At 34.6% G+C, this 26,741-nt stretch overlaps 1 protein-coding gene across 1 annotated transcript in view; it reads right to left on the reverse strand.

Annotated features, from left to right (window-relative positions):
- MICU3 (mitochondrial calcium uptake family member 3) overlaps positions 1-26,741 on the reverse strand; it is a 104,471-nt gene that overhangs the window by 45,754 nt on the left and 31,976 nt on the right. The window contains 3 exon segments of the mRNA XM_021694133.1: positions 2,717-2,795; positions 9,468-9,499; positions 16,077-16,230. Of these exon segments, the coding sequence (XP_021549808.1) occupies positions 2,717-2,795; positions 9,468-9,499; positions 16,077-16,230 (265 nt within the window).

Genomic DNA, 26,741 nt, shown 5'->3' on the forward strand with positions numbered 1-26,741 from the left:
AAAGAAAGAAAGAAAGAAAGAAAGAAAGAAAGAAAGAAAGAAAGAAAAAGAAAGAGAAAGAAAGAAAGAAAAGAAGAAAGAAAAGGAAAAAAGGGGAATGGGATTGGGAAATGGACTCTATGTCTCTACAATCCCATCATCACTGACTGTTGTTCTAATTGACCTGGTGGAACACACAAGAGATGTTGGTTGATATAAAGAAGTTTAATAACTACATCTTTTATTTGATAATTAACTCAAGATTTCCCTCAGTGAACAATTAGCAGTGAGAGTACTAATCATAATTATCATGGTAGGTACTTGTTTGTAGGACCAAATGGTTTTTGAGGTGGTGTAATCCACAAACAAGAACAAAGTGAAATTTATGATATAATTTAATAAAAATGATCAACGAAAAGAGAAAATACTACCCAACATGAACTGTAGATTCTTAATGCTTTCCAATTACAAAAATGTAAAACTATTAGACTCACCTTTTAATTTATTTTACGGCTACCCAAGATCAAAAAATAAAATAAAAATACATATGCTAAGCATATAAAAAAAGAGGGTAAGAAAGATGTCAACTACATTTCTTTTGAAAATTCAATAAAAAAGTTCTAAGGGAAGTTCCTTAAAAACATTATACTGTTTAGTTCCTATATCATGATACATTACACAGCTGGCTGTTATAACTAAGTCTGAAATACATGTTTTCATAAATGTTGCATAACAATTTTTTGTAAAACTGCATAACATTTTCTTGCGGGGGTAATACTTTAAGCAGATAAAATGCAACTGTAAATTAATCTTCAATAGCTCTCAAGATTTAGCTTTAAAATTCCTTTGCCACTTAAACCAATTTATAAAAAAGCAAGGCTCTCTGGGACATTCTACTTCGCCTAACCTAATGGTTCTAAAACTTTTTGTGTACATGGATTCCTTCGATAATCCAATCACCATGACATAGCTCTGCACTATCCTACAGGGTTGCCATTGGTCACATGTGGCTACTTAAATTTAAAATAAATAAAATTAAATACAATAAAAAATTCAGTTCCTCCGTTAAAGGAGCCACATTTCAGGTGCTTTTTAAAAGCCTACATCTGGGGCGCCTGGGTGGCTCAGTTGGTTAAGCGGGTGCCTTCAGCTCAGGTCATGATCCTGGAGCCCCGGGATCGAGTCCCGCATCGGGCTCCCTGCTCGGCAGGGGGTCTGCTTCTCCCGCTGACCCTCCCCCCTCTCATGTGCTTGCTCTCTCTCATTCTCTCTGTCTCAAATAAATAAATAAAATCTTTAAAAAAAAAAAAAAAAAGCCTACATCTGGGGGCGCCTGGGTGGCTCAGTTGGTTAAAAGCCTACATCTGGCTAGTAGCTACTATGGGAGACAACACAGAAATAGAACATTTCCATCACTATAGATAATTCTCTGGGATAGCACTGAATAGATCATTTCCCCCCCCGAAATCTGCAAATATTCATGTAACATAAAGATTAGGACAAGCCTAAACCCAGGGCTTCCAGATTCAACCCCTTCTATGACCACAAAGAATTTCCTTTTTCCATGCATTTGTTTTTCTCAGATGATACTCGATCCAATTTGTATTTTCCCATGAGAGGTATTAAAAGTAAATATTTTTATATTTGCTAACTTATCTTTCTGAGCTTTGATTTTTCCTAATCCTATCATCCCACCCTAGATTTGAATGACAATCTTTAAGACAATTTCCAGGAAAAAATTTCTAAGAGCTTTAAATATACCATGGCCCTGATTTCGCAAAGATTTTAAAACCCTAATTATGAAAAGCCTACGATGAAAGGTAAGGTGTCTACCCCTTTCAGATTCCATGTGAACCAGGTGGAAGCAATTTGAATTTCTAATTCCACTCAGATAAAATACATGGATTATAATTATCCTTTAAAATATTTGTCTTCATGCTAGAGTATAATTATTTTCAAACCAATATCTGTCAAAATTGATGAAAATGAAAAAGGTAACTGTTTATATAATTTCTTTAATATTTTTATTTCATATAGTCTTATATTTGAAAATATAAAAAAGTGTATTTACAAGAAAAATTCCTTTTTAAGATTAAAGAGATTTTATTAATTAGTCTTTTCTATAAATATGTACCAAAAGTTAAGTGTAAAAGAAAATGGCAATAAAAACTATATAATTTGATTGCGAGGAAATGTATGAATTTATAACAACTTAGCTTAGATACATAGATATAGATCATATAGTAGGTTGAAAGGTGGATTTTGCAACGAGTGTTGTTTTAAAAGAAACATGTTCCAATTGGGTGACCAAAAGACATATCCAATAAGTTCTTCACAGTGATTATTAAATTTTTTAAAAATCTATAATCTCCTGGAAGTAAAATGGAAGAAAAATAGTTGGAGATCAATATTTTTGAAAAATGCTTTCTATAATTAAATATAACCCTCACTACTCAATATGGTTGGAAAATAATTTTTTATGCCATAAAAGTTCATTTTCTTCTAAAAAATTTGAAAGACATGAATAATATATTTAAAAATAAGAAACACTTTTAATCCCGCTACCCAGAAACAATCATTAATATTTTGGTATTTTTCTTTTCAGTTTTTTCTCTATGCACACACACATCTGCACATATAAGTAACTTGTTATATTAAGTATAAGGAAAAATATATATAAAGAGTATAAATAATACAGTGTCCATTTTAAAATGCATAAGTACTAAAGTTAACTTACCTTTTTCTTTAAGATTACGAAAAAGCTTTGATGATCCTTTCCAAACTGGTGGTGTTTCTGAGAGCATTTGATTTAATTCCTATAACATAAGGTATCATAACATTGATTAATAGGTAAACCACTTACTTATAAAATAGATAAAAAATATTTAAATGTCATATACAAAAAAATTATCCACTTAGAAGACCTGAGACATGGCTGTATTTATTCTATTCTATACGTGTGGTTCATTCAACCACAAAACCCAATATTTGCCCACAGTCTAAATATAAAGTAAATCATAAAGAAGCTATGTTGAATTCAATTAGAGCTACCAAAAATTTCAGATAAATTTTGCAAGTGGAGGAATATATATAAAATAATCAGGTTAAGGGGCACCTGGGTGGCTCAGTCGTTAAGCGTCTGCCTTCGGCTCAGGTCATGATCCCAGAGTCCTGGGATCGAGCCCCGCATCAGGCTCCCTGCTCCGCGGGAACCCTGCTTCTCCCTCTCCCACTCCCCCTGCTTGTGTTCCCTCTCTCGCTGTGTCTCTGTCAAATAAATAAATAAAATCTTTAAAAAAATAAAAAATAAAAAAATAAAATAATCAGGTTAAGATAAAACAGTGAGTTTAAGTTTAGGAACCAGTTAGAAAAGGATAATTTCATGAAAGTGGTAAGTAAAGGTAGATTTCCTAATCAAGGTCAGAGATGATGACCTGGCTTCACATACTGTCTCTTTTCTGTAGCCCTCTTGGATTTAGGGAGCTTTGTGGAGGAAGTAAATGGACAGAGGATCAAATTGGGAAAGAATGAAGAATATTTTAGTAGTGACTCGAAGAGTGCTGATGTCAGATGGAGTTCAGGGGTATTGAGTGATAATGACCACTGTTTCCTTTTTTTTTTTTTCTTTCTAATTTTAACTTACATATTCAGTAAAGAACACAGACTTCAATTGCTTAGTCAGCCTTTTTTGTTTGTTTCTAAATCAAACTACCACAGCAGGTTGGGGAGCTGTTTTGGAAAATTTAAACATTTGAATCATTGTTCAGATACTAAAGGAATTTTGAATTTATTGTGCATACTGAGTTCAAAATAATAAATGAAAATTATATTTTGGTTAATTGTAAAGAAAAATTATTAAAGGATTTGATGAGATAAACTGAAATAATTTGAAATAAAAAAGGTGGTTTGCTAAGTAACACACTGAGAAACACTAGAAACCACTTCTATTCCCAGACCTGATTCTTCTACTCAACATGTGGTTCCCCAATAGCCTAGGCATAACCTGTGAGCTTGTTCAAAAAGCAGAATTTCGGTTCCCATCCCAGACCTACTGAACCAGAATGTGTATTTTTAACAAGAACTCCAGGCGATTTGTTTCTCTACATTCCAGTTTGAGAAGCACTTTTAGACAAACCCTTCCTGATGTGGTTGTACCTAAAAATGCTCTGTAACATTATAAACTGTTTTTTTTTTTTTTTTTTTTCATTACAAAGCTGAGCTGACAGGCAAATAAGGAAACCCTGGGATGCCAAAGGCAGCACAGGTATTTTTAGGGGATTTATGGATTCCCTGAAGCCCACTGTGAACCCCGCTTTCATTCCCTTCATAGTGCTATCTATCTCTGCACTGCAAGTAACAGATGCCACCAGACGATCAGTAGCTTCTGATTAGAGTAGCAACAGCACAGCGGTAAGAATTCGGGCTTGAATAACGATGAGAAGCTGGAATATTTACTGCTTAAACAATAAACTCATAAATATTTTTGTTAGAGCAAGAGATTAAAAAGAACATTTTGCATATATTTTATATACCTTAATGTATACCATATCTATTATATAAATATTAACTTCTCTTTCTCCATTTTAACTATTTCCATATATTCAACTTCATCTCTTCTAGCTTGAACTCAGCTAGAGTTTACAACCAAAAAAAAAAAAAATCATAGCTACCTTTTATTGAGTGCCCTCTATGTGCCTGACAATATATAATCTCTCATTTAATTTTAATTAACATCCTCATTATGCATATTTTACTGAGACTTAAAGAGGATAAGAACTTACCCAAGGTCACACAACTACTAAATGATTGACCAGATCCTTACTGACTAAGCAGTTTATTTTAGTAATAATTCAGCTTCTTCTGGTCTGGATTATCTAATTAACACACTGATTTTTTTTTTTTTAAGATTTATTTATTTGAGAGAGCGAGAATGAGAGAGAGAGAGAGGGAGAGAGAGAGAGTACATGAGAGGGGGGAGGGTCAGAGGGAGAAGCAGGCTCCTCGCTGAGCAGGGAGCCCTATGCAGGACTCGATCCCGGGACTCCAGGATCATGACCTGAGCCGAAGGCAGTCACTTAACCAACTGAGCCACCCAGGCGCCCCAACATACTGATTTTTGTCTTCAGTTCACTTTAAGAAGTTTTAAAATGTATTAAAATCTGTATTTCTGTTCAGACTGGGAATTTCTCTCCCCATTCCCAGTGCCTAGATCTTGGTCTCTTACATGTAGTAGTGTTATAATAATAAATAATTTGGGGCATCTGGGTGGCTCAGTCGATTAGGTGTCTGCCTTTGCTCCGGTCATGATCTCAGGGTCCTGGGATCGAGCCCCACATTGGGTTCCCTGCTAGCAGGGGACCTGCTTGTGCTCTCTCGCTCTCTCTCTCTCTCTCAAATAAATAAAAAATCTTTAAAAAAATAATAAATACTTTGGTTGGCCTTTGCCCCTGGTTTCTGGAAGATGCTATATCCTTGAATCACACTTGGTTATAGGATGACCCTGGATGGGTTACTGATAGCCAGAAAGGACCACCATGGGATTAGAAGGTTGGGGCTCTGAGGTCTCCCTACCTCTGGGGAGGGGTAGGGAAAGGGAACGGAGATTGAGTTCAATCACTGGGCCAATGAATCAATTATACCTACATAATGAAACCTTCAATAACAACTCAACACCCAAGCTCAGTGGAGATTGCCACTAGTAAATATATTGGTGTGCCAGGAGGGGTGACACACTTCTCCATGGGAAGAGGGCATAGAAGGTCTGTGTTTGGGATCTTCCTATACCTGTCCTCAGAGTCTCTTCATATGGCTAGTCCTGATTTGTGTCTCTTAAAATAATTATAAACTGTTAATTATAAATACAGAATGTGTCTGAGTTCTGAATCAGTCTAGCAAATTATTAAACTTCAAGGGGAATTATGGGAGCCTCTTGGATTTGTAGCCAGTTGGTCAGAAGTGTGGGGGGCCTGGGGACCCTTGATCTTGCAGCTGGCATCTGAAATAAGGGCAGTCTTGTTGGGGACTGTGCCCTTAAATCAGTGGAGTCTGACACTAAATCTGGGTGGTTAGCATCAGAGTTATATCGCATACTGTAAGTTGGTATTAAATAGATATTTGCTGTATCAAATTCATTTTCCTAGAATTACGGTGCCTTGTAAAAGATTTATATAATTTTCTTAAATAAGTACAATTTTGTCTTATTATATAGTTAATATATATGCATTATAGGAAAATTAGCAAGTATAGAAAATAAAAACTAATTTCAATCCAGGAATGAACCATAATTGAAAGTTTTATTTAAATCCTTTTAGTCTAATTCTTTCTAGGCATAATTATATAGCTTTTTTGTCATTGCAGCAAATATTAAATTATTTTCTACATATTATTTTGTAACTTACTCTTTGCACTTAATACTTCATGGGCATATTTTCCTGCCAAATATTCTTCATTGCATTTTAATGGCTACACAGCAGTTCTATATTAGCAGTTCTGAAATGTAAATTCTTTATACTCTTAAAAATTATTATGCACCCCAAGGAGATCTTGTTTATGTGGATATCATATTTAATGCATGTGGAAGTAGAAATGATAAATTTTTAAACACAAAAATACACAAACACATATTCTATTAGATGTCAGATTGATGGCATCATCAATCATCCTGTAGCCTCTAAAAAACCCCACTGTACACTTGTGAGAGAATGCAAATAATAAAACAAATTATCTTCTTGGTGTTATTGTAAAAATAGTTTTGACTTCATGGACCCCTGAAAAGGTGTTTGCACTTTAAGAACAGGCAGTCTATATTACTCTGCAACTTGCTGTTACTCAACTTTCAGTCTTCTAGGTCCATTCATAACTTGGATGTATTTTTTCATTGTGGTTCTGTATTACTATATTTGTCTTTGAATGCCTATTTCACAATTTTTTTATTCATTTCTCAACTGACTGACATTTATATTGTTTCTTTTTTTTAATTTTGGCTATTACAATCGATGCTGCAGAAAACGTGTACAGGACTGCTGGCGTAATATTTCTCTAGTATACTTCTCTAAAAGTAGAGTTTTTGATGTGTACTTTCAACTTTATTACATTTGCCAAATTTCTCTCAAAAGTGAATATACAATACACCCTCACCTGGTTCTTTCTTCTTCATTGCTAATTATTGGTACTGCTAGATTTCTGGAAGCTGATAATCTGATGGGTGTGAAACAGTACCATATTATTGGTTTAATTTGCATATTCCTAATCACTAGTGAGGTTGAGGTCCTTTATATATATTTATCAGCCATTCTATGTTTACCCTTTTTTTCTTACTGAGCTGATTATCTTTTTTATATTGACTTACAGGAGTCCTATATAAGTATAGTACACTCAATATTTTGTTAATATATTGCAAGCATATTTTCCCATCTGTCATACATCTTTTAACATTGTTGGCACTCTTTTGGTATGCCAAAGTTTCTGATATTTAATTTAGTAAAATTTTCCAAAATTTCCTTTGAGCTTTATGTGTCTCATCTAATGAAACCTCTTGTGTCCTTTATTTTACTTCTAATATTTCAGAATTTTTTGTCAAAGTAAGAACTTAATCCATCTGAAATTTGCTTTTGTATATGGTGGTCAGTTTGATATTTAATTGTATTTAGCCCCATTTTGGAAAGACTATTGTTCCAATACCTAAAGGTCAATCCTTCCTCCAGGGATTTACAGATCTTCCCATACATGCCTGGGTCTGTTTCTAGATTCTATATTCTATTATTTTCATCTGATTAAAAAATTCTTGCAATAATATAATACTATTTTAATTATAGCTCTATTATTAATCTTAATATGAGACAGGCCCAATTGTTCTCATCCTATTGTTTGTCTGTTTGCTTCCCTTCCTTCCTTTTCAGAATTGTTCGGAAAATTCTGGGCCCTTACTCTTCTAAATGAATCATCTGTGAACATGACATATTTCTCTGCTTACTCATATCTCTTAAAAATAGAATAATATCTTGCACATCTTCTGTTAAGTACACTAAGAATCTAATAGTTTTTGTTGCTATTGTGAAAAGTACCTTATTTGATAGTGCAGTTTCTAATTGCTATTGCTGGTGCAGAAATACTAGCAGCAACCTTGCTAAACTTTTACTAAATCTGAATTTGAAATCTATGCATTTTTATATTTTTCTCTCAATCATATTGTTTCTTACTGTCCTGCTCCTTGGAACCTATTTTTTCTTGTCATACTACATGTTATAGCCTGAGTTATGTCTACCTCAAATTTGAAGTCATAATTCTCAGTACCCAGAATGTGACTGTATTTAGAGACGGCCTTTACAAAGGTAATTAAGATTATTAAACGAGGTCATTATAGTTGGTCCTAATCCAATATGACTGGTGTCCTTATAAGAAGACATCAGGATACAGACATGCACAGAACAATGATGGGGAGATGACAGAGGGAGAAGACAGACATCTACAAGCCAAGGAGGGAGGCCTCAGAAGAAACCCACCCTGCCAACACCTTGATCCTGAACTTCCAGCCTCCAGAACTGTGAGAAAATAAATTTCTGTTGCTTAAGCCACCCAACTTTGGTATTTGTTACAGCAGCCCTAGCAAATTAATATACTCCCTTAGCTTAGACCTGTAATAAAACAGTGAGTAGTAGTTGTGATAGCATATTTGTATTCTATCTAATTGGAAAGAGAATGTCTAAAGTTTTATACGTAAACATCATGTTTGCTACAGGCTTTGGAAGATTCTCTATAACTGATTAAGGAAGTTCCCTAGAATGCTATACTAATACGTTTCTTTTTTTTAAATTGAAGTTTATCATACATTTAAAAGTGCAAAAGGAATATATGTAAAATTTAAAGTTAGAAATTGTTAAGAAACAGAAAATTACCAGTACTTTAGAAGCCTCTTTGCACTTCTCACTGATGGTATTTCCTTCCATCTCCCCCAGAGGTAAATATTGTCTTGAATTTAATATTTATCGTTCCTTAGTTTTCCCACCTATGAATGCATCCTTAAGTGGTTTCTTTTTAGACTTTATGTAAATGGAACTGTAATTTATATTTTTGTGAACTGCCTGTCATTATGTTTCCCAGATTCATCTAGTTTAAGCACCAGTATAATTCATTTGTTTTCACTTGGTATACTATTCACTGTATGAATATATAAAAACTTATTTATCTTATTGACATTGTACTGTAGTCTTTCTGGCCAACCATGAATAATCTAATAACATTCCTGTGAACCTCTCATGCATGTATGAGTTTCTCTAGGTATAGAGACTAGTGTAAAATTATTGGATCATAGGGCATATTCAAGTTTAACTTTACTAGGTATATGTATGGCAGAACTGAGATCCAAGAGAACTGGTAGGTACAGGGTATGTGTATCTTTAATTTTATAGATGATGCCAAACTATTTTCCAAAGTGGGTATGCATATATATATAGTGTGCATGCATATGTACACCAAGAGCTTTAACCTACCTGTTTGGTAAGTGACTTCCACGTTTTAACAACTGTAATAAACAAATATAAAAGAGTTAGATAATAAATACTTCATGTAATGTACATCTGAATTCAGTAACCATCTACAACCCTAACTCATAACACCAAGCTTCTATATCTAAAAGACAAAGTATTTTTTGGCTTTGAGATGTGGATCTAAGGTATAGATTTGACTTATGTATTTGTTTCATGTACTATACACTAGTTATAATAAGTGATAGCAGTAGAATAGGAAACATTTTCCATAATCATCTTACTTTGGGGATTTCTGGATTTATAAAGTTAACTTACTCCATGTTAAACATCCTATGGGCTTAAAAACACAAATACTGATATTTATTAAATATTCATACTAGAACATAAAACATGAACATAGAGAAATTATAATTTTAAGGTGCTGCCTATGATCTCTGCTTTATCTCTAGTTACAATTCAAACGCCAGGTCTCTCTAGGGTGAAGGGGAAGGATCGGGGCAATGAGAAAAGGAGATGAAGATGAAAGCAGGTAACACGATAGGGAGACCCTCATCCTGTTCTCCATTCTTTCCCCGTATTTAAGAATCATTTCTAGAACAAGAGTGTTATAATTGAATAAATTACCGAGATCACTTTCTTTTTCTGATTCCTCCTCACACCCTTGAAGATCTCAAACACTATAAAACTTATAATATTGGAATAAATGCTCAGTCACCATTGCTGTTTCCTTTGCTCAGATTTGAAAATTCTGATTATCTAATGTCTGCCCAAGAATTATCTCCAGATTTATATGTGATTAAGTCTTATAACACAGCTGCATTAGGAGCTGGTAAATATTAATTATTTCAGCTACATTACAATAATGATAACCAATAATTTTTTTACATGGCAATGTGGCTATTTCTTTATAATTAACCATAGTTACTGTAAACAGTACATCGAAGTCAAGACTATAAGATAGGCAGTTTTTGCCATGTAACTTTCTTTTTTGTAAGCAATATAAAAAGTCACTTTAAGATCGAAAGCATAGAAGTATGTTCTAAAATTCAGCAAACCGATTTTTATGGAGATTGACTTCTTCTCTATATAGCAACAATATCCTTTTTTTACCCAAGATAATTTATACAAATGTGTAATCAAGTGATTAAAATCACAGGTTTATAAAGAAGTCAGCATTTAGCCTTAATTCTAATACATTTATTTCATCCTCCTTTTCATAATGAACAGAACACTGTAAATAGTATTTATTATCTGTTGCTTTTGAAATATAGCAGTATGAACAGAAGAAAAACAAATGGCACTAAAGTACATGCACATGCTCTTATGCAATGTTCAGAAGCTATTTATCAGAAGAGGAAGTTAGACACACTCTTGAGTTTTGTAGGGTTTATGAGATTTCCAGGGTAAATTATTCACAAAAGACATATTCATTCTGCCGGATATGTCACCATGTTCAGTATTATTAGCTTTTTTTATAAAGACTAAAGAGCCATTAAGATTGTTCTTCAAAGGATTTTCTGATTTTCTAAATTCCTTATTTCATATGAAGTTACTACATATATAAATATAACTTGGGTGAAGAGGGACTTCAATTCTATTGGATGTATTTTATTTCTTCAGCTATAGGTTGATGTTCATCATATTTTTAATACTTTTATGTATGTTTGAAATTTTTAACAATATATTTTTTAAAACTAAAATTAAAATAATACTTGAAGCTACATGAAGGTAATCAATTATTTTAGTTCTAGAAGGGAAACTTACCTTTTAGGTTCTATTGAGGTAGGTAAAATAAGAATTTTTCTAGATTTCAAACACAAAGCTTAATCAACAATCAAATATATCTTGATTAACATTTATTTGAACTATATTAAGCAAATGTTTACACAGCATACCAATTTCTTCCTGTTGATGTCACCATAAAATTATATCAAAGATTTTTTAAAAAAATTATGATTATGAATTCAAACGATGATGAAGATAGTGACAATGACAGCTACCAACATGTATTAAGTGCTTACCGTGTTTCTGATATCTTACTAAACACAACCAATATCACTCAATCTTCAAAAATCTCATGAGGTTGCTATTATTTTTATTTTTATAAATGAGGAGACAAAAAAATAAATAATTTAACAAAGTTCTCAAAGCTAGTAAATGAATGCTCAGGTTTAAATACAAGTCTGTCTAATTTCAATATGCCACACTGATATACATATGATTTAATATTCAGTCTATGAAACATTTTCTCTTCTGAGGCAAATATTTCTTTTTGTAACCCTACACTTGAAAAAAAGTTTTTACAAATATCTTGATCTTTAGTGATCATTCTTAACTATGTTTTAAAAGTCCCAGTTTGAAACTAACTGATCAGTTAATTTCTGGTTGTTAAATGTCCTGCGCAAGTTTTTTATAATGGAATGTTTTTTCCTGCAAGTGGTAGTTTTGTAATATCTTGAAAAGAATCAAATTTGAAATTTATTTCCAAAAAGTAAAAAGCCACCAACAGGCTTATAGTCAGTATATTATGAAGAAAAAATTCAAGAAAATAATGAATTAAAAATTTTCAAACTATGAAATTCTAAATTAAGCATTACTTATTGAATGACTTCTCAAACATAAATTTGACAAAAATTATAGAATTTGATGCAAAAATACCATTTGATATTCTAAAAAATACATCAACAGTTTTATCAAATCTGTGCTAACTTAATAATAAATATAAAAAGATTTCATACAAAAAATTGTATGAAATCAATTAAACAAATGTATGGAACACATATATATCTATTTTTGTATAAGGGCCTTTTCTACGTACAGTCTCTACACTTACGAAACTTAAAATATTTTAAGAGGACAAAAAGTATCAAACAACCAATTCCAAGGCGAAACACGGTTATCTGGTACATGGTAAGTACTCAATAAATATTTCTAGAAGGGAGGGAAGAAAGGGAGGTTAAAGGAGCGCAGAGAAATATAATCCTTTCCACAGCCCTCAAATTCCTCCAAAAAAGAGCCCTACTCAATTTATAGCCTTTTCTATCACTACTACCTTACATACTCCCAAAGTGGACTATTCTGAACACACCATTTACTCTCTTGATCCCATGTGTTTGTTCATATAGTTCCCTCTCCTTCAGTTGATAACCTCAGAGTCTCCTGACAAAATATTGCATGATAAAGTCTCTCCTTCAACTACTATCTTTCATTTCCTCTCTACTTCACAGCCAAACATTTTGAAAGGGTCCTTTATACTCACTGTCTTCATTTCTTCATCTGCTCTTGCAATCTGGTCTTTGCTCTAATCACTACATTGAAACATCATTTTAAAAATCATCAATAACCTTCAAATTACTAAATCTAGTAGACATTTTTCTGTCCTCATCTAACTTGACATCTCATTTGACCATTCTGTTCATTTTCCTTGGCTTCTATGACTCCATACTCTTGATTTTGTTCCCATGTTTCTGGATACTCCTATTTTTCCTTTTGAGGCTCATCTTTCAAGCTGTTGTACCTTCATCATTTAAAGTCTAGGAGTTCCTCAAGGATTGGTCCTTGGTCACCTATGTTCTCATTCTATACTGCCTCCTAGGCAATCTCATCCATAATTATTGCATTAATTACCAATCACATACAGATGAACCCTAAATATATACTCTACCCAGCCCTCTCCCCTCATCTCCAACGGAAATAATCTAAAATCTAAAATATTAATTGATTAAAAGATAATTTTCAAAGTAGCCAATTTGCCAAATTATTTAGGATTTAATTTTTTTTGAGCTTTTACACATTTTTTTTCACCTCACATAGTTACTTTTTTGGTTACTATTAGGAATGCTGAAGATCTACTCTTTTGGCAAATTTCAATTATACAATACGGTATTATCAACTACAGTAACCATGCTATATATTAGCTCTTAAGGATTTATTTAAGGTTTTGCCATATCCCTAGCTCTAGAAAAAGGGCTATAATTTGTTCTAACATAACTTAAGGCATTTGTTTGGCAGTTTCAAGTAGATTATCAAACAACTGATTATTTGGTACATTGATTTTCAATGACTTGAAATGAATGATCAAAAGCCAGATCCAACTGCCTCTTCCATATCTCCTCTTTTGGATATCTAAGGCATCTTAAATCCATCATGTCCAAAGTTGAAGTTACAATATCTCCCTTCAAACCTGGTCTCCACTGCCATCCATACAGGTAAACCAGCCAGAAATTTTTAGTACTCATTACTCCATCATCACCATTACCACCCTTATTAGAAGCTTTTCAAGCCTGGACAAGAGTCTCCTCTCTGATCTGCTCATGCTCACTCTGGCCCTCTTCAATCTATGTCCACCCTGAAAGATCTTTTAAAACACAATCTAATAATGGTATGCACCTGTTAAAAACAAGACAACAGGTTCAATATGGAGTTCCTTATGCTAAGACCCACATAACCAAGCCACGGCTTAATTACAGTTTCTGTTCTGTCAGAAATGGAATCTTAAATCAGTCAATCAGCACTAGTTTGTAATCTGCCTGAGAGACCCCTGCTGTCCTCTAAAGGAAGGTAACCTTTCAATAACTAACCCATTTTTTTTTTTTTGCCTCGTATAACTTTCTTATTCTTGTTCCCTTCTGCCTATAAGTCTTTTGTTTTATACAGCTCCTTAGAGCTCCTCACTATCTGCTAGATTGGATGCTGCCTGATTCATGAATCATTGAATAAAGCCAAAGGGATTTTAAAAAGTTACTCAGTTGAGTTGTTTTCTAACACACCAAATTATTCTGCAGCTTACACTACTGCCATGATTTTCCATTACTTTTAGGATAAAAACAAAAATGTTTAATATAAGCTTACCAACTCAATGATTTGGAACTGCCCCACATACCCACCCTCACTTCATACCATATTCTTCTTTGCTCCTTGCACTATAGCTACCCAGATCTTTTTCCCCTCCTCACATGTATCACATTCCTTCTTGTCATGGCACCTTGATACTTGCTGTTTCTCCTGCTGAAATTCTCTACTCTCAACTTCCTACTAGCCTAGTTAACTCTCATTCACAATTCACATTTCATGTGGATATTTATTTGCCCAGGGAGTGTCTCCCTGAGCTACCTAAGTTACTTCTCCAAAATATGCTCTCAGAGCCTCAAGTATCTTTCTTTCATGGCACTTATCACAGATATAATTTGCTATTTCCTTATTTCATTGATCAGCGTTAGTTTTGTCCACCAGATTGTAAGCATTGTGAGGGTGGAGGGCACCTATTTTTATTTGTTTGTTTCCCTCGCCCCTTTATCTCCAGTGCCTAGTGCAATACCCGGCATTGGATAGGTGTCTTTGAGGATGTCGTCATATGCTGTGAGATGAAATGGGAAGTGTGCATAAAGCACTCTGTTGCATTCCAAAGTACTATCGCTGTCTTGAGAGAAAGCACTGTGATTCTTTGAGTTGTGAACTGAACTTTTTTTCATGGAACATGATTTTTACTTGAAAGAACAACTGACAGACAAATTATGGTTATTTAGACTTAGGTATTTGGCAGGCACTTTCTTACAAATGAACAAAGTCAGCTTTAACTTAAAGAAAACAACTGACAGTATTTGTTGCCAGTAATAACATTTGAGCTTTCAGTAAAAATTAGAGTTTGGGAAAACTTGTATACACCACCATGAGTTTGACAGCTTTCCAATAAGTAAAGACTTTCATGAGAATATTATGACAATATCACTGAATGTGATTTTAAAAATGTATTGTATAATAAATATGTCAACATTTGGAAGATCTGCATAACTGAATCAACCAGTATCTTCCGTTTGATGTTACAAGATTATATAAGGGTAAAAGATCCATTCAAAGTGCAGTGTAGGCCAGTGGATTTTAACATAACAGATGACAAAAGTTTCAAATTCCACACTGCAACTAAACTTTAAGAAACTACCACTAGCGAAGTGTTGATTCAGTATCAAAGAAGAATATCTACAATAATCTGAAAGGGCTATTAAAATACTCTTCCTTTTTCCTACTTCTTTATCTGTGAGGCAGATTTTCTTAATATACTTTATGAAAAACAACACACTGCAACTACTGAATAAAAAAAGCAGATGAGAATATAGCTGTCTTCTATTACTCACTGAAGAGATTTGCAAGAAGGTACATAATGCCAAAGAGTTTGAAAACCACTGCTCTAACACATGAAAAGATGAGTAACAGTATGTATTTGCCCTGTAGGAGCCATGACAAACACAGAAGAAATATAGGTAGAATTCTTGACCCAGGTCTAGCTTCAAAGCCAGTCCTCTGAATTACTCTGTTCATGCTGGATAGAAGAACTGAATAGGCAGAATATGAACCTATTATAAAGAATATCAAGAGTAAGGTGGTTTTTAAGTTCAATGAACTGAAAAAGAGGAAATAAATGAAAGTTTGTGAAAAGAGATATCAGTCAGAGTTTATAAGAAATATTAGTCTAGTAAGATTATATAGCATAATGTCTTTTGAAATACATTACTTGGTTAGTTATTCTGAAAAGTTATCCTGTTCCACACTTTTACAAACCAGAGATAAGAAAAAAATCTTATAAAATTATTAAGAGAATTTAAAAAACATACTTACATTTGGGCTCATCAGTTGTAACAGCCAAAATAAAATCATATGGAGTCATGAATAACTGTCCTTCACATTCTATAGAAGCAAACAAACGAAATCTCCTTTCCCGAGATGTAGCATAGAGGTCTAAGTCTTCAATGTCTGTTCGGTTGATAGCAACCTAAAGTTAAGAAAGCAAATAAATTTGGACTGTGTGAAATAATGTCTCCTTTTAGAAGCTAAATGCTTTTAATTATGCTGAAAGTGAATTAACAGAGTAAATGACCAAGCGTGAAATATTGTCTTCTGGAGAACTTAATCATTTTATAAATAAATTACCCATGTGAATAAAATGAACTAATGTTTGAAAGATCCTACAATAAATATCATTAAGGGCCTGAAAATTCTAAACTGGCACTTTAAAGGACCTGTGATTTACTTCTGAAGTTTCAGTTCCAGAAAACATGAAATTTTCTGAGCTAGTAGTTTCTTTAGAAAGAACACTAACTATTGCTGAATGCCTACTATGTGCTCTCTATTGATCTAATCAGAATTCTGTTCAGTATAGTCTATTGGGTTTTTTTTAAAGATTTTATTTATTTATTTATTTGAGAGAGAGAGAGCACAAGCAGGGGGAGCAACAGGCAGAGGGAGAGGAAGAAGCAGGCTCCCTGCTGAGCAGGGAGTGCCATGTGGGTGGGACTCAATCCTAGGACCCCGAGATCATGACCTGAGCTGAAGGCAGACGCTTAACTGACTGAGCCACCCAGGTGCCCCTAGTCTATTGATTTTCTAAAAAAAGAAAGTGAAACCCTGATATGCTATTCAGGGCTACCACTAAGGAAACCACTTAGTGTCAGCGCTTAGATTAGAACTGAAGTTGCTAACTCTAGATCACTATAGTACAGTTACTACCAATGGTTGTTCTGAATTCTACCTAAGGTTAAGATTAACAGAATTAGAAGAGTGTGTATAAATGCGGGGGGCAGGGGGCAGGAAGTCTCTTTTGTTTTCCTTAATTACAAGACCTTTCTTTGTGGATAATTTTTCACTGGTCCTTTCTCTCTGAACCACAGCAAATTTATTTTTTAATAGAAGGATTTTTTTTATTACAAAAGTGATGAAGAGTTATTATATTTAATTCAGAAGACAGAATTTAAAAAATTTATAGATATAGTTTTTTCTTTTTCGGCAAAAATGGGATTACACTACACTGTTCAGTAATCTGATATTTTTCACTTACTAATATATCAGGGCTAGTTTCTCATGTCACTAAATACTCTACATACTCTAGTAGACCATTTTTTAGTAACTGTATAAAATTTCATAGTAAATGTACGATAGCACAATTTATGAATTACATATGGTTGAATATTTATTTAGGTTATTCATAGTATTTTACTATTATAAAACAATGTTAAAATGACCAGGATAGAATATATTTACATATACGTACAAAGAGTTCCTTGAGATAAATTCCTAAGAGTGGATTTGATTGATCAATCAAAATCTTTTCATATATATTTTCACTCTGCCCTAGGGAGTTAATAGCAATTTACAAGATTATCAACAATAATTATATTTTGAACATTTCATAAAAATTACTTTGTATCAGAAAAAATTATTTAGGATGGCAAGCTTATTCTATTTATTGTCTCTTCCATGTCTATGAGGTCATAATGCAGATTATGTGTAAACTATTAAAATTATTTAAATATCTAATATCTTGAGAAGTCGTATCAAAACAATCCACAAGAACTTTCAACAAGGAGACTACATTTTGTATTTCTAAGTTACACTTTATTAAATGAAAAGCTAGGCAAATGACTAATCTTTTCCCACTATTCTGAAGACTAAGACTTTTAAAAACATTACACAAGTAGTCAATTAAAAACTAAAAGAAAGGTTCATTCCCTACTTTTTTTTTTTTTAAGGATTTTATTTATTTATTCATGAGAGACAGAGAGAGAGAGAGAGAGAAGCAGGCTCCCAAGGAGCAGGGAGCCCGATGTGGGACTCGATCCCAGGACCCTAGGATCATGACCTGAGCCGAAGGCAGACGCTTAACCATCTGAGCCACCCAGGCGCCCCACATTCCCTACTTTTTAATGGCATGTAAAAGAGATAGAATATATAGTCTCTGCCTTTAAGAAATATGCAATCTATATGGAGGGACTAAATGGCAGTTGGAGAGACAAAAGGTACAAACATGGAAGAAAGTAATGAGTCAGGTTAGAGTAAATCAAAATAAAAAGCACTATAGAGATTGAAGTTAATATGGTGTCATGGGGCTCCTGGGTGGCTCAGTTGGTTAAGCATCTGCCTTCAGCTCAGGTTATGATCCCAGGGTCCTGGAACTGGGACCCTGCATCGGGCTCCCTGATCAGAGACCTGCTTCACCTTCTCCCTCTGCTGCTTCCCCTGCTTGTGCTCTCTCTTTCTCTCAAATAAATAAAATCTTAAAAAAAAAAAAAAAGGTTTCTGGGGCGCCTGGGTGGCTCAGTCATTGTGTCTGCCTTCGGCTCAGGTCATGATCCCAGGGTCCTGGGATCGAGCCCCGCATCGGGCTCCCTGCTCAGTGGGGAGCCTGCTTCTCCCTCTCCCTCTGCCCACCCCCTCCTCATGTTCTCTCTCTCAAATAAATAAATAAAAATCTTTAAAAATAAAAAAAAAAGGTTTCAGGAAGAAAAAAAATGAATTTTAATGTCAGGAAAAGATATGAGCATTCTAGGTTTACAAAGAATATCTGAAAAGATGGTAAGAACCTTCCCAGAGCAGAGGATTTGCATTCATGGAAAAGGGTAAGTAAACTGATAAGATTTCTGAATGCCAGACTAAAACACTGGAATTTAATCTGATAGAAAACATGGCTTTAGGAGATTCTTATGTAGAGCAATGACACAAAGAAAATGATGCTTTAGAAAGATAACGCAGCTCCATACCAGAGACAAGCCAGTTCAGCAGTATGTTAGTAACAATTACTCAGGTAATCCATAGGTACTGGGAAACTGTTTTGGCTCTGTCATGGGTGAGAAGTGAAACACTGAGCAACTTAATGTCAATAATGGGCAATAATCTCCCTGAATAGTCCTCAAGGATTGGTCTAACATCTTAGGTCCCTTTCTATACATATATTCCAGGGGGTTCTTCTTCCTCCTAGGACAGGGAAATCAATCTTGTCTGTGACCACAGTTTTCTCTCCTGCTTTCTTCCTGCTAGGCCATTTCCTTGGACCTAACTGGCCCCAATCAACCATGACTGATTTCCAGAGAATTCCCTGAAGGACCACTCTGTGTGGAGCTCTCATGGTTTCTGCACCATTATCTGAAGCCATGCCTTAGTCTAACATCTTGAACCACAGTTTTTGCCCATAACATCTTTATTTGTTATGATCTAATATGGACTTGAGCTGTGACTTCCGCCTCTACCTGCTGCTGCCATTACTGCTTATGATGTACCTGTGTTTTCTCATGAAACTTTCCTTCCTAAGTGTCTGTCATTGGTCCCAGCACGCCAAACCCGCTTGACCACTGCAGCTGGGAATTTGATCCACCTTCCATGAGCTAATGCTGACAACTCTTCCTTCTCCTTAACTTCTACTAACAATCAATCAACAAAACCTGTTGTTCTCCCTCTAATTTCTCACATCCGCCACAGCCACCACTTTTGTGTAAGCACACACTACTTCCCTAAAATTTTACAGTAATGGCCTGTGATTTTTGCCTCTAATCCATTCTCTACTCAGAGAGAACAGGCAGAACTATAGGACAGTGTGAATCCTTTAACCACCTGAGTAACAGTTTCAGAAAAAATCTGACCAAGTAGAGTTAAGTTTTCATTTAAACTCCACTGTAGGAAAGAAATTGAAGATGACACAAAGAAATGGAAAAATACTCCAAGCTCATAACTGGAAGAACAAATGTTAAAATTTCTATATTACCCAAAGCAATCTACACATTTAATGCAATTCCTATCAAAATACCACTAGCATTTTTCACAGAGCTAGAACAAACAATCCTAAAATTTGTAGGGAACAACAAAAGACCACGAATAGCCAAAGCAATCTTGAAAAAGAAAAGTAAAGCTAGAAGCATCACAATTCAGGATTTCAAGTAATATTACAAAGCTGTAGTGATCAAGACAATATGGTACTGGCACAAAAACAGACACATTGATCAATGGAACAGAATAGAAAATTCAGAAATGGACCCACAACTGTATGATCGACTAATCTTCGACAAACCAGGAAAGAACATCCATTGGGAAAAGGACAGTCTCTTTAACAAATGGTGTTGGGAAAACAGACAGCAACATATAAAAGAATGAAAGTGGACCACTTTCTTACACCATATACAAAAATTAATTCAAAACGGATGAAAGACCTAAGTGTGAGACAGGAAAACATCAAAATACTAGAAGAGAACACGGGTAGTAACTTCTTTGACATCAGCCATAGCAACTTCTTACTAGATTGGGAGGCAAGAGAAACAAAAGCAAAAATGAACTACTGGGGCTTCATCAAAATAAAAACCTTCTGCACAGTGAAGGAAACAATCAACAGAACTAAAAGGCAATCTTCAGAATGGAAGAAGAGATTTGCAAATGACATATCTGATAAAGGGTTAGTATCGAAAATCTATAAAGAATTTATCAAGCTCAACACCCAAAAACCAAATAATCCAGTTAGGAAATGGGCAGAAGACTTAAATAGACATCTTTCCAAAGAAGACATCCAGATGGCTAACAGATATATGAAAAGTTGCTCAGCATCAATCATCATTAGGGAAATACAAACCAAAACTACAATGAGATATCACCTCACATCTGTCCAAATGGCTAAAATTAACAACACGGGAAACAACAAATGTTGGCAAGGATGCGGAGAAAGGGGAACCCACTTACACTGTTGGTGGGAATGCAAACTGGTGCAGCCACTCTGGAAAACTGGATGGAAGTTCCCCAAAAAGTTAAAGATAGAACTACCCTATGATCCAGAAATAGCACTACTAGGTATTTACCTAAAGGATACAAAAATATTGATTCAAAGGGATACATGCACCCCAATACTTAATGGCATTATCAACAATAGCCAAATTATGGAAAGAGCCCAAATGTCTATTGATTGATGAATGGGTAAAGGAATTGTGGTGTGTGTGCATGTGTGTGTGTGTGTGTGTGTGTGTGTGTATGTATAATGAAATATTAATCAGCCATCAAAAAGAAATGAAATCTTGCCATTTGCAACAACATGGATGGAACTAGAGTGTATTATGCTAAGTGAAATAAGTCAATCAGAGAAAAATACCATATGATTTCACTCATATGTGGAATTTAAGAAACAAAACAAATGAACATGGGGGGGAAAAAGAGAGGCAAACCATAAAACAGACTCTTAACTATAGAGAAAAAGCTGGAGGGGAGGTGGGCGGGGGATGGGTTAAATGGGTGATGGGGATTAACGAAGGCACTTGTGATGAGCATTGGGTGTTATATGTAAGTGATGAATCACTAAATACTACTCCTGAAACTAATATTGCATTATATGTTAACTGGAATTTAAATAAAAACTTGAAACAACAACAAAACTCCACTTAATGAATTCTACCTCTTGTTACCTTAGCAATAATACACATCATTTTTGATCATGGTATTAGGTGGTGCCTACAGGTCTTAAATTTAGCAACACCTTAAAAGAAGGACTGGGAAGGTATTTGAGAATGGTTCATGCCCAGACAAAAAAAGTATATGCTAAAAGGGAAGAATATGATTTATGTATAAGAGATAACCAGAGTCTGGGTGCTTAAAAGGGCTTCCTGCTACTGCTCACTTGTTGCTTCCTTCACTGCCTCTTCTCAATTTAGTGAGATAAATCATATAGTGCAATAATATACACTGGCACTGCTCAAATGCAACATAAACTGGTAAAAAGTAAAAACCAATTTTCCCATGTTGATCCAGTATATTGGCCGGATCCTAAAACAGTCTAGTTATCATCAACTGGGAGGAATGGGTTCATCTGACTGGAGAATGGGATGAGATGAAGAGCAGAAAAGGAAATCAATACTTTGGTTGGCTTTATATTCTTTATATTATTTGTTACTCCCTACTCAAATGCCATACTGTTTTAATTATTATAGCTTGTGGTTATGTTTTGATATTAGGTTAAAGCAAGATTTCATCTTATTATCAATCTTTAGAAAATATTCATAGTGATTGATATTCAAGTTTCTTCTCTAAGTGAACTTTGAAATCAATATGTCAAATTCTATTTAAATAATCCTACTAGCATTTTGTTGGGGATGACACTCAATTTTGGTGTAATTTAGGAGACTTGATTTTTCCCATCTGGGAACATGGATATCTATTTATTCAGGTCTTCAACTATGTCTTTCAGTAAAGTTTTGCAGTTTTCTTCATATAAGTTTTACGTATTTTCGGTACATTTTTGGTACATTTTATAGTTTCTGTGTAATTGTGAATTGTGAATGGAACCTTTTATTCCTGTTACATTTTCAACTGGTTATTTCTGATGACTTTCGTATATTTGCTTTCTATCCAATTACCTTTTTAAACTCCTTCATTCATTTTAATAACTTTTTTCCTTTGATTTTCTAAGTAAATAATCATAAATCCTTTCATAATAAATGACAGTTGTAGCTTTTCCTTTTTAATATTTATACTTCATTTTCATTGTCTTAATTATGAGAGGTCTATGTCTCTAAATATGATGCTGAATAGTTATCAGTAATAGTAAGCATAATTATCTTGTTCCATGTTTTGAAGAGAATGCTTCTAATGAATTGCCATTAAATGCAATGTCTGCTGTTGGTTTTGATCATTATCTTCTACCTTAAATCAGGAATAGGTATCTCTTTTCCTTTGTTCACTGGAAATAAATGTGTTTAGAGTTAGACTGGTCTTCACAGACCTTAGAGATCATCTGGTCCTCTTGTTTCTTTACCTTTTTTACCCAAATAGAAATATGAGTCCCCAACCAAAAATTTAAAATGTGTTGGGCAAGTACCAGCATAAATAGAAATCCTCAAACAAAAACTCAAAAGGTATTGGACAAAACTCAATTATATTATATTTTAACAATTTTTAGTTTCCAAGATGAATATTTAAAATCAACTAATGAGCTAATGTAAATTCATTCATTCATCCAACAGATACTTGGTATGTGCACTATATACAAATAAGTTAATTATAAAATAATCAATTGGAAGATTACTTACTTTATCTAAAACTGTTTCTAGAGACAAATATGAGTAAGCTTGGTTTAATCATGTTCTACCCATATATGCCCATTCAGTCTCAAACCTTCCAAATGTCCACGTGCTTCTTTCTCTGTGGTTTATAAACAGACTATTTTCTTTTTTTTTTTTTAAGATTTTATTTATTTATTAGAGACAGAGAGAGGGAGAGACAGAGAATGAGGGGGAAGGGGCAGAGGGAGAGGGAGAAGCAGACTCCATGCTGAGCGGGGAGCCCAACGTGGGGCTCGATCCCAGGACCCTGGGATCATGACCTGAGTTGAAAGCAGACTTGTAACCAACTGAGCCACCCAGGTGCCCCAAAACAGACTATTTTCTTAATGAATGATCTAAGAGCACAGATGAAGAATTCAGGTTTTTTTGTTTGTTTGTTTACTGTGGTACAGTTCTAACCACATTAAACTTTACAGTGTTTACGAGGTTGATAAGGAGCAGTGGTCCATGAAGTTCAGCTGATACCTGACTTGATCCACTAGAATCCCTGAGAAAAGGGACAGCTTCAGACAAGAAGATTCCCAAAATATGAGAAGGAATTCTCAGACCTTTAAAGGATTCAGCTTTGCTTTTGAACTTCACAAAGTTAAAAAAATCTAAACCTACTGAAGTTCTAATATCACTATTATGATTATTCAAAAACAAGAACCAATAAATAAAGGTGAAAAATGATATTCAAACCAGTTTACTAATCCTCTTGGCAGTCTTGCTTGCTTACAAATGACAATGATCTTGTATCATGTTAATGTTCAGAGCATTTTTAAAAAACAAATATAGCCATTTCCCTGTAGCACACTGGTGTGAACCTATGGGTATAATCCTTATATTACAAGGAACAGGTGAAGTATACCAGTATTCACTGGATGATCTACTTTAATACCTTTTTTGCTTATCTAAATCCAATGTATCTTTCTAAAGTTAACTTCTAAAACTTAAAATTAATCTAAACATTTTTCATTAATATGTACTGTTTATTATTTAAATAATACCTTTTGCATCACAAATTCCCAATATAGAAAAACCATCAATAAGTATAATATAGCTAAGGTGAATGGAAAAACAAACCTGAAAGCCAAAAAACCTGAATTATCTACATTTAGTTGTTAAAACATTAATTATTAAAATGAAAATCTCCATTATCAATCCAATATTATGTACTTAAAAAATAAGCCTTTCAAAAGTGGCAATAAAATATAACTAGACCATTTGTTAACCACAGGGAGTTAATATAAGTCATGGTCATCTAAGAAAAATTCTTAATTTCCATAGGTTGACAGTCAAACTAAAAAACACCTACTTAGGAAACCGAGGAAGTGACAGCCTTTAAATTGTTAAGGAATATTAAAGAGAAAACCCTCAAGTTTATAGTGGCTACAAAGAGAAATGGCCTCTCTAAGAACTTAGCTGGTGGGTACTAGAAGCATAGATGGAGCTGAAGACTGGTTAAGCTTCTAAGAAGTAATTTCTCCAAAGTTCAAACTTCAACACAAAGTTTCCACGTTCCATCTTTCCTGGAGATGCTTCTTTTAAATGGCTTATTCTAAGGTGAAATCTTTTCTCTGCATGTACTCCTGCCTTTGGAAGTTATTTGTTGTTGTTATTATCAGCAGACCCACTCAAAAAGCTCTTTTTAAATGCAGGGAGACTGAAACATAATTTTTGTTAGGCAATAAGGAGCACATCAATCCGTGAAGTATAGCTTATTAATTACCAATTTAAAAAATTTGTTCTAATTAAAAATCCTTAGAGATTAAATGTAATTAATATTTGTACCCTGAATTCCTGTTTTCGCTGGTGTTCAGAAGAACCAGAATCTTCATTGTGGGAACTCTGATACTGAAATAGTGTCCTTGACTTCCTCTTCCTAAAAGCACCTGTTGAAGATACTTAAGCACTATTTGTGGTATTTGTTTCATTCACTTCAGTCTCTGGAACCAATCCTGTCCCACCCTGGGAATAATCAAAGACTTTCGGGCCAGAGATTTGGGTGGTGGTGTCCGTCCTGCTCTGGAACCAGGAACTGAGCTTCCGATTTGCTTCTTATTGTCAGAACCTACCCCTTATTTCCCAGTGTCAGTACTCAGTACCTGCCAACCTGTGCCTGAGGCCTTTTCCTGAATCCTTCAGTAGTTCCCCTGGGATTACAGTGCTTGCCTATCCACTCATCCCAGTGGTAGGTGTTAAGCTGCTATTTATCAGGTCTCCTAAATGCTTTATTTTAGAGTGTCTGCTATGGAGATCTGCTAATTATCAACATATTCAGTAGCTGTCTACTGCTAGTACCTCATGAAACCAACTAAACTAATACTAACCAATAGCTAGTCCTAACCTGTTGGTAGAAACAAGAATGAGTCTAATTTCACTCTGTGCCTGAGATGAGCTCTGGGAACTATAATGGCCTCTGAGGTATGGTTAGCTCCAGCAATATTTTAGATCAACTCTGCTTTTCATTTCTCTGGAAGTGAGAAACTTTTGCAGCTATTTCCAAGAAGATCAATCTCTGCTCCCTATCAAATAATCTCAGTGATTCTTCCACTCAGACTCTCAGAAAGGAGACCTGTCATAAAGCTTCTGCAGTCATGTCCTCTGTATTGTATAAGATACTGCTCCCAATCAATCCTAATTAATCACATCCTTGTAATAACATATCTGAAACTCTGACAACAGCGAGTATTGAGAGTTCCCTGAGAGTCAATACTGTACTTTAAATAAATCCTGGTTATCGGGGCGCCTGGGTGGCTCAGTCGTGAGGTGTCTGCCTTCAGCTCAGGTCATGATCCCAGGGTCCTGGGATCAAGCCCCGCAATCGGGCTCCCTGTCTCCCTCTCCCACTCCCCCTGCTAGTGTTCCCTCTCTCGCTGTGTCTCTCTCTCTGTCAAATAAATAAATAAATAAAACCTTTAAAAAAAATCCTAGTTATCTTAGATCTTTATACATCCCTGTTATGTCACTTGTACTCCTTTCACCCATTCATACTCGGTTGCAATTATCTGTTTACATATCTGTCTCTGCCATTTAACCAGGAATTCCTTGTGAGGAGTAGTAGTTGTTACGTTTATAAGAACTTAACCAGTGATGAACATAATGCCTGGAACATCTAAGAGGCTTGGTAAATGATTATTGTGTGAATAAACAAATGCTTGTGAATGAAAACAAAATTGGCAACTGGGTAATAAGGAGCCAAAGGGATACCGAGTCTGGGTCAGGTAGTAGACAAAGGACAAACAAAAGAGAAGCTTTTGATTCCAAACTAGGAATTTAGAGTGAGATAATAAAAGATAATCAAAAGTTTTAGTGAGAAAGATATGGCATAATTTGTGGGTATCTTTTTAAAAAGTTGTTCAAACACATCTTTAAAACTAACTTTGGGGGGCGCCTGGATGGCTCAGTTGGTTACGCATCTGCCTTCGGCTCAGGTCATGAT

This window comes from Neomonachus schauinslandi, chromosome 2 (genome assembly GCF_002201575.2).
Source record: "Neomonachus schauinslandi chromosome 2, ASM220157v2, whole genome shotgun sequence".
In the NCBI taxonomy this organism is placed as follows: domain Eukaryota; kingdom Metazoa; phylum Chordata; class Mammalia; order Carnivora; family Phocidae; genus Neomonachus; species Neomonachus schauinslandi.